General features: G+C 41.7%; 1 protein-coding gene across 1 annotated transcript in view; it reads left to right on the top strand.

Annotated features, from left to right (window-relative positions):
* myo10 (myosin X) overlaps positions 1-12,100 on the top strand; it is a 345,458-nt gene that overhangs the window by 200,051 nt on the left and 133,307 nt on the right. The window contains exons 9-14 of the mRNA XM_078539144.1: positions 1,062-1,165; positions 2,994-3,123; positions 3,594-3,712; positions 8,183-8,329; positions 8,535-8,635; positions 9,283-9,349. Coding sequence (XP_078395270.1) covers positions 1,062-1,165; positions 2,994-3,123; positions 3,594-3,712; positions 8,183-8,329; positions 8,535-8,635; positions 9,283-9,349 — 668 coding nt within the window. The remainder of the gene's footprint in view (positions 1-1,061; positions 1,166-2,993; positions 3,124-3,593; positions 3,713-8,182; positions 8,330-8,534; positions 8,636-9,282; positions 9,350-12,100) is intronic.

Below are 12,100 nucleotides of genomic sequence, written 5' to 3'. Positions count from 1 at the left end.
CTTTCTTATTTGTCTGCTTTCTTTCAATCATTCTTTTGTTATTTTTCCTTCACAGTGTGCCTTAAGATATTAAAGACACACGTGCAAAAGATTCAACTTTTTAGCCCAGATCATAGGGGAAGTTTTATTGTTAAATGCCTGGGTTCCACTATTGTATAAATAAATTCCAACTATGCGAGTCAATTTCCAGAGCAATATGCTCAGGCTACTTATGGGACACCACTGAGTTTGAAAAGTTAACTACAGTGCATGTGTTAGAAGCATTTTTCAAATATTGCATTATGTTCACAAATACTCAATAACTTAAAAGGATACTGTAGAATAAAGTCCTCAAAAGAATTTTTGAAAGCAAAGATTTGCAATGGTTCATGGTGGATTTTGCTTTGAGATATGCAAATGAGTTTGAGTGAAAATTCAGAAGTGGGTTGGGGTAGGAATAAAACAGCTGCAATTTAGGGTGCCATTTACATCGGAATCACTGACTGCATCTAAACAAAGTCTAACCCATGATCTATATTAAAACTATCCTGCCTCTTCTAGGTTCAAATTGACCCAAGTTCATGAGTTAACTACAGCTGGGCACATTGGCATGGTCTTGTACAAGACACATCTTGTATTTGTGGGTCCTTTTAAACCCAACACTATAGGAACTGAAAATGATGGAAATACACAGCAAGGTTGTCATTATCTGTGCAGAGAAAACCCGGGTTCATATTTCATAATATTGTTTTTACTTCTGAATATGTATTTTTGGTTCTGAAGAGTTTACCAGGAATGTTAATTTGCCTTTTCTATGCTCAGCCTGTGTACCTTCAGAACTTAGCTTTTATTTTCCTTTCACACAAATTAGTTCACTGGTACTTTGAAACATGGATGTTTTCTTAATTTTCCAGTGATATCTGAGCTAACTTGAACTTACAAGGAAAACATTTATAATTGTGGAGAGCACTATTAAATCACAATATATTTGGGGAAAATAGAAAGATGATTTTAATTCTTTATAATTAAGAAATCATCAGTACTAACCAGAAATAAATACATTCTAATTTTTCATTCTGCAGAGATGTGTTATTTGTCTGAAGCAGAGAATTACTATTACTTGAAACAGTCTGGATGTATTGTGGACAGTACAATTGATGACCAACAGACCTTTCAGGAAGTCATGGTAAGATGTTGAAGATTCTTGGTGGAAGACAGTACATTTCTTAATGATCATTCTTAGTTAGCTTACTGCAGAGCAATAAAAGTTCCATTTATTATCACAACTGTTTTTTTCATTCTTTCATTGGATGGAAGCATCATTGGAAAGACCAGCATTTGTTGCCCATCCCTAATTGCTCTTGAGAAGGTGATGGTGAGCTGCCACTGCAGTTCACCTGGTGTAGGTACACCCATAGTGATCGGCAGGGAGTCCAAAGCTTTTTTATCAGAATACCCTTTCTCGAAGTTTTTGTTTTGCCTTTAGATTGACATGTCGCTCGGGTTTATTGTTGTGCACAATTAATCTGTGCTTTTCAATAGTAACTAAGGTTGCTTTTAAGAATTTCAAGACTAACTTATTATTGCTTGCTTTTGGGTGCTTAGTAAGAGTTCCAATACAACATAGGCAATGCATTTTTTTTCTTAGTCTTAAAAGATTTATTGTATGATGAGACTTTTAAAAAAAATAGTAATTCACTTGTCCTAAAGAATTTTTTATTGCTTTGCTGGATAGTTTGCTTTCAAGCATGGTTGTGATGTTGAAACATGAGCATCTGAGGATTGGTTGATGCAACCTTGGAAGATGGGCATAAACCATTGTGTTGATTCACACTATAACAGAGTTCATCTGCTCTTTTACTTTTCTCTTCATTTCTAATGGTGCTGAATATTAAACTCATGCTTTTTACTTTTTATGGAGATCCAATACATCAAATATCCATCTCCAACCAAGTGAGCTGTCACCAACCTGGTTCTTAATTCTAGAAATACTAATATTAAAGGGAGCAGCTCATACAAAATATCTGTGCAAATCTCCCTTTCCAATTTTGGTTCTCTGCAAATGCTCCACCATGGCTCTCTGCTTAACCAGTTGGCTGCAGCTGATAGAGTGAGCACCTAATGAATGATCTCAAGCACAGACCTAATTTCTACCATTGTGTAATGGGACAAAACCCCATGGTGCCATTAGGATGCTGATTAGAACATCTTCAAACATCACTGTTGCAAGACCACATGTTAAGTATGGATGAGGATGCCATTTCACCTCTTGGATCATCCATCTAGAAAACCTGACAATATCCAACTGTTACCTAAATTAATTTCAACTTGACTTACTCTACTGAATAGTCTATGCCAAGTGTTGATCATTTGTATCAACAGTTTTCCAACATTTGCCCTAAAATGCCTTTCACCAGTTTGAGCCTATAAATCCCTTTACTGTCACAGTTAGAAACCACCTGAACCAAGTGTGTACTTCTTGTAATGTCATTAGTGTTCAAGAAATTGTAATAAAAAAAACAGTGGTTGTGGAAGAGTTCCTCTGTTCACTCATCTGGTTTCTTAACGTTTTGGTAAGATTCCACATTTAATATACTATTTTCTATTTGCGCATAATTTGAACTGAATATTGTGAAGAAATTGAGTAATGAGAAAGGACAGGATCAGGAACCAGCACACCCGGGGTCAGTGAAGGTTGTTGGAATATTGAAGAAAATAGGTATTAAATAGTAGTTAACTCATGAAGATGATAATGTAATATTTGTATTCTTATCTCATTTTCTGCCCTTGCAATAAATTAATTTGTGGTACAGAATCACATGAATGTGGCTGCATGAATACTTCATAGATGACCAATGCACACAGTGAGGTAGAGCAGCCCATAATAAATGATTATGAAACTGCTGTGTAACATGTACATATTTACTAACATGGAATTGTTTAAACCCTGCACAATTGATTTGATTTGGATATTTACTTTAATTGCACATGTCTCTGCGTCCACCCCATTCCAGACTGCCATGAGAGTCATGAAGTTCAGTACCGAAGAGACTCGGGAGGTGTTGAAGCTACTCGCTGGTGTCCTACATCTCGGGAATGTTGAATTTGTAACTGCTGGAGGGGCACAGGTTTCCTCAAAAATTGGTAAAAAAAAATTATATGTAAATAGTTTTCTGCCAGAAAAGAAAGGAAATGTCATCTGTGCTGATGGTGTGTCTTGAATGTTTCAGAAGCATAGATGATCTGTATTGTAGAAATCTTGTGAATGTAGTGTGTTTTGTGTTATAATTTAAGGATTTGGAAGAGTCTGTAGAAATATTCTGAAATACAATTCTTCATTCATGCAGTGTTATATGGCTGAACAGGCAGATTACATTTAGTATATAATATAATTAATATATATATATATATAAAATATACTATATATATATATACACACATATATTAATATATAATATTTAACATATGTAAACCAACATTTAATATATATAAGCTTTTCTTTTCAAAATACTTGTAACATTGTGCAGCTGTATATTTGGATTGATTATAGAGTAGGCAAAATAAGAATGTTGCATAAAACCAATTTATTGAACTCTGTATTTCTACCTCTTCAGCATTGGGGAGCGCAGCAGAGGTGCTTGGGCTGGACACCATGCAGCTCACAGAAGTGCTGACTCACCGGTCCATGATTCTCAGGGGTGAGGAGATCAGCACACCACTCACAGTAGAACAGGTAAGAATGGAGAATGCTTTGATGTCATAACCATGGACTGAACTTAATAGCTGAATCTACCAAACCTTGTTACATTGTTACAAATTTGGTCTTCACCAGTTTATACCACATTTAAGCAGATAACAAATCTGTTAGTAACCAAAGGAGTAAAACACACACAGTGAGCAAAAAGCATTTGCACAGGGGCCTGTAAGAGAAGGAAATGTGGCAGGCACAGAGACTTAAATGGGCGGAAGCAAAAATCACAGTTTCCCGACGTGAGGTTGAGTTTGTGAGATAAAGTAGGCGGCGAGTCAGAGATGGAGCAGCCAACACGCCACCTAGTGATTGGAATCTATGTATCAATCATTTGCATACCATGAAGCCTCATTAATTGGGAAGCACAACAAATTAAGTCCTATCTTAAATCAGTGGCGCATGGGAAACTCGTACCTCCTATTTCCTGACAGCTTAGAGGTGGTGTGCACTAGGCATGGTTGTTCAACTTTTGGATCTGAGGTGAGGTTTAGTCTTTGTCTAACTCAGTGGCAAAGGGGAGGGGACCTGGGGCAGATGGATGATGGCAAGGATGGGGGAGCTAGGAACGTGGAGAGTGTGGTGCTTGGGTGCTCAAATGGGGCTGTGGTTGAGCTGTCAAGAGTGTGGGGTTGGTGCTCGGGTCCACAAACAGCAGCACAGCAAGGCAAGGGTAGGTTTGGGCATGGGTGGGAGAGGAGGTGGCTGAAGGGAACCAGGCTCTGGCTAGGGTCCATTGTTGCAGCGGTATTGTTCTGTGTGTCCAAGGGAGGCAGCTGCATCACACGTGGTCAAGAAAGTAGCCTTGAGTTTGAAGAAGGGCAGATCCAGCTGCAGGGTGGAGAGGGAAGCTCAGTGATCCCTGAGGGAGACTCAGAAGGAAGCAAAGGTAGGCAAAGATGATGGAGAGAGGCTCCAGTATGATGGCAGGAAAGTCAAGGTTGAGATAGGAGGGTCAAGAATGAGAGATGGAAGGTCGAGGCTCAATGGCTTGAGGTCAGGTGTGATGGTTGATGCCCCAGGATGATTAGGGGAAGGAAATTGGTGATGTTGGGAGGCAGGGGAGATGGGAGGAAGCTTGAGGATGACAGGGGCATGGAGGTGGATGGGCTGCAGGGGCAGGGTCACAGTGTTTGTGTTTATCAACATGGCTGTGAAGAAACTGCTACCTCACTGGAGATCAGGTGTTGCTAGGAGACTTTTACTGCACAGGCGATCAGATTGTCATGGAAGGAGGGCTGTGTGAGATGGAAGGAGGATTATGCATTCACATTGGTCAACTGCAGCTGCTCTGGTAATGAAGGCCGTGTCAACATTATTGCCTGCCTTCTTCATAAAATTCACTTTGTGGATTCGCTATGGATCACGTACACCCCATCTTTTTACAACCTCAGGTACCTGGTGTCATGGTGCCATAGTGGGATTTAAACCCGTGTCCCCAGAGCATTAGCCTGAGCTTTTGGATTATTAGTCTAGTGATATTACCACTATGCCACTGTCTCCCCATAAATCCATGCGGGCTCTCCTTAATATACCTGTATTTACCCAAGTGACTACTAATTTTGTCCAGAATTGTTGGACGGAACTTTACAGCCACGTGCGTGGGCGTGGCTGTAAATTGGGGTGAGCGATTCAAATGTCAATTGACTTCGGTGGGACCGTAAAATTCCACCAGTGTAAAATTCAGCCCATTGTTTCTGGAAGTTTCCTCCCACTGAAGTTGCCTATAGTTACTTGGCTTATCTTGACACCTTTTTTGGAACAAGGGTATAAGCGTTTGTATTTCGCTACTTCTTTTCTACTTCCTTATGCTGGTGTTCATTCCCCTAAACCTTCCCCAGCCACACTAGTGAACCTCCCCATGAGGGCATTTGTCCCAGTCCTGTTCAGGTGCAACTCTGGCTGCATTATTGCACATAGGAAGCATGACTATCGCACACACTTACAGTTTTGATTGTGATTGCCGGTGTGGTGGCTCCTGACACGTGAGCAGCAGTGATGCCCATTTCCAGTCCAGCTGTTGGGAGCTGTGCTTCTTTTTATGCAATTCCGCCCTTTGTTTTTTTTGTCTTATCATTTTACCAATGGGTGCACAAAAGCAGTTAAAGACGCATGCACACACCATGTGACTATTAATATTGAGATCACATGCCCAACAATGGTATTTATTGCTTAATTCAAAAATGCAGTTATCCACACGAGATTGCCAATTGGCCACATGTGATTTGTAGCTAACATATTGAGTAACAATATTCTAAAACATTCACAATTTATAACTGCTTTGAATTAGCATTTTGCAGATTTTGTCCTTGCAGTTAACCATTGTAAAAGTGGACATACAAAGGTAGTGTGAGAGTTATAATGCGGAGATTTCCCTGATTAAATATAGACAAAGCCAATTATTTACTTGGTACATATGGCTGGAGAGGAGGGAAAATTGATCAGGTGGAGTGCATCCTTCTGGAAAAAAAAACACTTTCAAACACTCTAAATGCTATCTTTAGTGAGATAAGTTATCAAACAATGTTTTCACCTGATGTGTCAGCTATATCTTTTGGCAGTCCAGCAGAATGGAGTCATATCCCAAACCTTTCACATGTATACAAGTCAACAGTTTGCCATCTGCCAATATTCACCACAGATGGTGTGGCTTTCAAAGCTGAAAGGCACTATGCATTTGTTATCTGTACAAGATCTGTCTCTTAAAACATGTTTAGTATATTGTTAGTTCATTGCTTTTATCATTTTATGAAGAGAATAAATTAATTACTGCTGGAAAGAAAATTGTTAATTTTGGTAAGGAGGAAGGGAGATATAATAGTGGGCACCTTTCGTGCATTGGTTCCATTTTTGTAGGTAAGTTACAATTGTTTATAGAAGTCTGCACTGGAGGTGCTTACCAATCTTAACACAAATTGGGTTGCACAATTTGACTCCGGAGTGCTTGTATTTTTGGCGCTATGAGTGCTTTTTCATATCCAAAATGGCTTTTGTGCTGCACTAGCACACTGTACTGTGGCAGTGTCAGATGCTATTTTGAGTAGGTCAGCAGTGCCAGCATTTGCACCATGTGCTGGAAGAGTGTCAGGTAGGTGGATTGTGATGTGACTCAGGTGCAACGAAAATTTGGCTCCGGCAGTGCTGTTTTCAACCTGAACATTCCAGTAGTGCCTTCTCTGCATGTGTTTAGCAGCAGGAAGAGCTACAGTGATGGTAGGCTCTCCAGTACACCAGGCATTTCTGTGTGCATGCCCATTAGCTTTTTCCTGTATGCTGCTCCATCAAAGTCCTTAACTATTCTTTTCCCTCGTCCTGGTTTTAGGCCACTTATTTCCGGAGTCACTTCACATGCAGGCCCTGCCTCTGCATTATCCTGTAGTTATCTGACCTGATGGCTGTGAGTGTGAAATCGAGCAATGGTGTTCCATCATCATCCATCTCTTCTTCCTCTTGTCCTTAGACCATCGAAAGTTTAAGAAATTGTGCAGCAAGGGGAAAACGGGATAGAAGGAGGGCTAGGTAGAAGCATACCTTCATCTTCAATGCTTTCAACCACCAAATGGCCATGGCCACTCAAATGATGGTGAACATGGTCCCTTGAAAGGGGTAAGGACAGGCAGCCATACCTGTGCCCTGCCAGGACCATCTGTCCTGAAATTGAGTGGGAAGTGTCTCAGGTACTGTCGTGTAATGAGTGATGTGCCTGAATTAGTTAAATAGCTGGCAGTATGAGCAAGGAGTTCAATGTGGGTGTGAAGCTTGCAGCATTGCTATGTGTGTGAGGGTGAGGTGAAGCTATGAATGAGAAATACGAGTCATGATTGATAGAGGTTGCTGATAGATGAGTGATGGAGATGCGGTACACTAAGCAATGTGGGAGGCCAATAGTGTGATTGGCGACGTCTGAAGATACATTCACCGATTTTGGTGAATATTGAACTTCTTTTGATGTTGAATCCAGGTCGTCAGGGTTATACTGCTTGCATTGATCTACATGGCTATCTGGTCCCACTGCCTTCTGAGAGTTTGTGTGGTGCGTCTCCTAGTCCTCTGTAGATGGAGTGACCTCTGTCCTCTTGTCCACCTCCTCCATTGCTGCATTGGAGAGCCTTGGAACACATTCTGTGCCATGTTGTTCCATTCCTCTGTGTTTTCAAGGTCAAACTGACTTCTAGAATTACTCTCAGAACCTGCTTAAGTCAAAGTGTACCTCACTTTTAAGAGGGAGACTTTAAGTAGTGCAGGCCAGCATTCTTAGTGATGGCTGTATGATGTAATCATTTAAATGAATAGTCAGCATGAAGTTTTGCATGCTGCCCTGCATTGGGAGCAATGAACACAGGTTAATTGTGCCCAGTTTTGGGTGCTTTCAAGTTTTGGTCTCTTTTATCAAATTTAAATCTGTGCCCTAGAGTGCGGTAAAATTGAATTTAAATAATATTGCCTTTTCCACAGGCAATAGATTCCAGAGATTCAATGGCCATGGCACTTTACTCACAATGTTTTGCATGGATCATTAGAAAAATCAACAATAGAATAAAAGGAAAAGAGGACTACAGATCTGTGGGTGTCCTGGATATATTTGGATTTGAAAACTTTGAGGTATAGTAAATAGAAGTTTATATTTATTCGCAATGCTGTCATGAAAATTATTTCTTTACTTTCTCTTTTTATTGTTCTTCTTTATCTCTTTCTATCCGGCTTGCTTTCATACTCTCTTTCTCATTCACTCTTTCGGTACTTTTCTAATGTTTTCTCTTTCTCTATTTCCTATTAATTTGCATTTGATGACTATATTTGTCAACAGGTAAATCGATTTGAACAATTCAATATCAATTATGCGAATGAAAAGCTTCAGGAATATTTCAACAAACACATATTTTCTTTGGAACAGCTGGAATACAACAGGTAAACAACATGTATAAGTTGCACTTCAAAGATAAATAATTACAGTTGAGCTACAGTTAAGGCTGGATTTACTCTTTACTCAGTGAAAACTCCTATCACTGTGAGGCTGCCCCCCGACATGGGTCTCACACTCTTAGAAATTTAGTGTGTTTAGTTGTCTCCTGAGTTGAACTGCTGTTATTGCATTAATGCACACTAAAAATCACTTTACACCCATGTAGAAATGACAGTATAGCTATGTTGTTTGAGTATTATTAGTCACAAGAAAAGTTAGATTCTGAAATGCGTTCTATTATTTCTCCACCATTTTAATCGCTTATTTCAAGCTTCATTTTCATCTTCATTTCAACTTTGTTCTGATGTATTCTGAACTTTTTTAAAAATTTGATTTCAATCTATAGCCGAGTGGTTTCAAATTAAGGACTACCAAGCCACCTAATAATTTGGAAAGAAATACTCAAAATTGGTTACTGGAGAGTGCCATTGGCAACATAATTTGTAAGAGTTCTATAGCTAATGGGAGACTTTGTAAAATCTTGCAACACTGTTAATAATTTAATGCTTGCAGTAATAATCAGCCCTGTAAACAAACTGGAAATCTTGTACATATGTATTTATTTCATTGATCAAGATTTATTTTTCACCAGAGATGGATTGGTCTGGGAAGACATTGATTGGATGGACAATGGGGAATGTTTAGATCTCATCGAGAAGGTAACTTGTATATTTTTTTGACATCACTGCAACAGAGTCATGTAGATAGAAGAGCAACTTAGTGAGTCCAGTATCCTGTAGAGGTATCACACTAGGCGGGAGTGCGAGTTGGAGATGGAACAGTATATCTATTAAGGACGATCAATGGTTGTACAATTATTTGGGCTCAGAATTATGCACCTATGCAGACAGCTAATTCATTATAGACACTCTAGTCATGAGAGACTGTATACTGGAAGCACTGAATCGTTAAATTTATCCCAACAGCCTGATTTTCCAATCATCTAGGAAGGCTCCATTTTCTTACTCTACAACTTGTGGCCCATCTAACAAGCCTTGGCTATAGGGTGCCAGCAGAGCGCTCATTAATAGTCAAAATTATTCAAAGGATTTTGATTTAACCACACAGAAGAAATGTTACTTCATTATATCCTAATTGGATTGTAAAGTTCTGTCCTGATCTGTTGTTGCTTGTAACATTCTGATTTGTTTTAAACCACATGCATCATTGGGAGGTTAACAGCATGGAATACTGGCGACAGTGTGGGAGACAAAGAAAGGTAGTAGATCTCAGGCTTCTGCTAACACCTAAGGATTGATTGGAGCCAGCTTGGCCGAGGACTGTTCTAGTTTTACTGTCTGGTCAAGTGCTTCATCTGAAGCTTGAAGTTTGCAATACTGAATTATTTTTAAAGTATATCAGTGGTACTTCCGTTATTTAATATTTCATTGGCACGTAAATATTTTTTGGTCATGAAAGGCACTATATAAATGTAAATCTGTCGTTCTTCAGAAGATTTCAGCAAGGGCTATGAAGTCTTAAAACTGTGTGTACAATGTGTAAGGCTCACCCACCAAAGGAAATTGCATGCATGCATGCGACCCACCATTTTCTGTTCATTCAGTTTAATGGTAGGAAAATCATGGCGTTGTTGAAAATTTCCTGACGCTGGCAAGTGTTTGCACTTATAAGGTGACAAGTTTGCCTAGGCAGTTCCCATCATATGCATACATGTGAATCCCTGGCTATGGAGCCTTCACACCATGGGCAGAATTTTCCTAAATTTGCACCAAGTGCGGTAGCAGGCGGTTAAAACAACGTTTTACCCACCGGCCATGATGGCGGGTTTTCACACCGTATCGCCTCGAACCCGCCTCATTATTTATGCACTCCTGGGAAACACGCTGTTTCCATGGTGAGCGGGCTCTCATTCGTCTGCCCGCCATCACCCTACCATTGCATCACACCGGGCGCCATATTTAAAGCCCAGCTACAAGCACACATCTCAGTACTTCCAGCTCACCACTGCTGCACGGAAAACATGGCCCTGAAACTGAAGAAGACTACAGCCCCCAGGTTCAGAGACACGTCTCTCGAGTGACGTTTGGATGCTTTGGAGGCCCACTGGGATGTCCTCTACCCCCGCTCTGGCCGCAGGATGGGCAGCAACAGCACTAACCCAGCTTGGGACGCGGTGGCAGCCATGGTCTGCAAAAGAGGACAGCCACCCAGTGCCGCAAGAGGATGAATGATCTCCCCGTTCCGTCAGGGTAAGTCACACATCTCATCACTCAGTTCACACACTCTGAAACCCATCACACATCCACAGGGCCCGCAGTCACTGCCAGTTTAAGGGACATCACTATTCACTCTCTCACATGCACTGTCATTGTCCTCATCCTGTCCATGGGACCACCCACTACCCACACAAGCCAGGCATACTTGTCATCTGGCCTGGCAGGCATCCTGCTTACACTTTCTCCCCACCTCTATCCATGCAGAACAAGCTGGCACGTAACAAGAGAGAGAGGTCACAGAGAGGTGGAGGAATGCCCGAAATCAAGGTCCTCACAGACTTTGAAAATAGAGCCATCCAGCTAATGGTGAGGATCCAGACTGGTCCTGTACTGATGGTGAGGTCGTGCTGCTCTACCAAGTAAGGATCTAGCAGTGCAACATCCATCAGACAGCCATGCCGTGAGTGATGTGTCCTCTGTCACAGGCCAGTGCCATGCACTAATTATCTCCCCTTGCTTTTGCAGGCACATCTGCCAAACAGCTGATAGAATCCATGAGCCAGGGCCTCCAATCAAACCCCAAAGAAACCTCTGAAGGGGAATCTGAAGGCACCCTCCCTGAAGTCCCGTCACAGCGCTCACCCACACCCTCCACCAGCGCAGAGACACACACCTCGGTGGGACCTAACTTTAGAGTAGCCTCGGGATCACAACCTGGTGAGCACGTTGCACTTTCTGACCTACAGCAGGCGGAGGCAGGGACTTCCCAGGAGCCCAGCACTTGGAGGACTGCTGGAGGCCAGAAATTTGCTGAGTCCGAGTCAGATGAGGAGCCTCTGGACTCGGTCATGTCACAGTTGCTGGAGCTGCAAAGGCAAGCTCGGGAACATCAGGAAGAGATGTCCACTGCACTCTTCGGATTATAAGGCATGATGGAGGAGTCCGTCTGCCTTCAGGCTGAGGTGATAGCGCCAGCATTGCAACGCACCGAGGTCAACACTGGTAGGATGGCGGCCACCATGGAGACCTTGGTCCAGGATGTCACTCTTGCATGGGCTCAACTCCATCCCTGATGCCATAGTTGGCCTTCAACAGTGTGCATGCAAGAGGGATGCTGGGCAGCTCGATCTCATTCCAGCTACCTCTGTTCCTCAAGGATTCAGCCTGGGGCCCCCGCGCACCCATAGGGAGGAGATTAGCAGGTGCATACCCCGGGGCCATCCACCCAGGTGA

This window comes from Cetorhinus maximus, chromosome 3 (assembly GCF_964194155.1).
Source record: "Cetorhinus maximus chromosome 3, sCetMax3.hap1.1, whole genome shotgun sequence".
NCBI lineage: Eukaryota > Metazoa > Chordata > Chondrichthyes > Lamniformes > Cetorhinidae > Cetorhinus > Cetorhinus maximus.
This window is presented reverse-complemented; position numbering and strand designations above follow the sequence as displayed.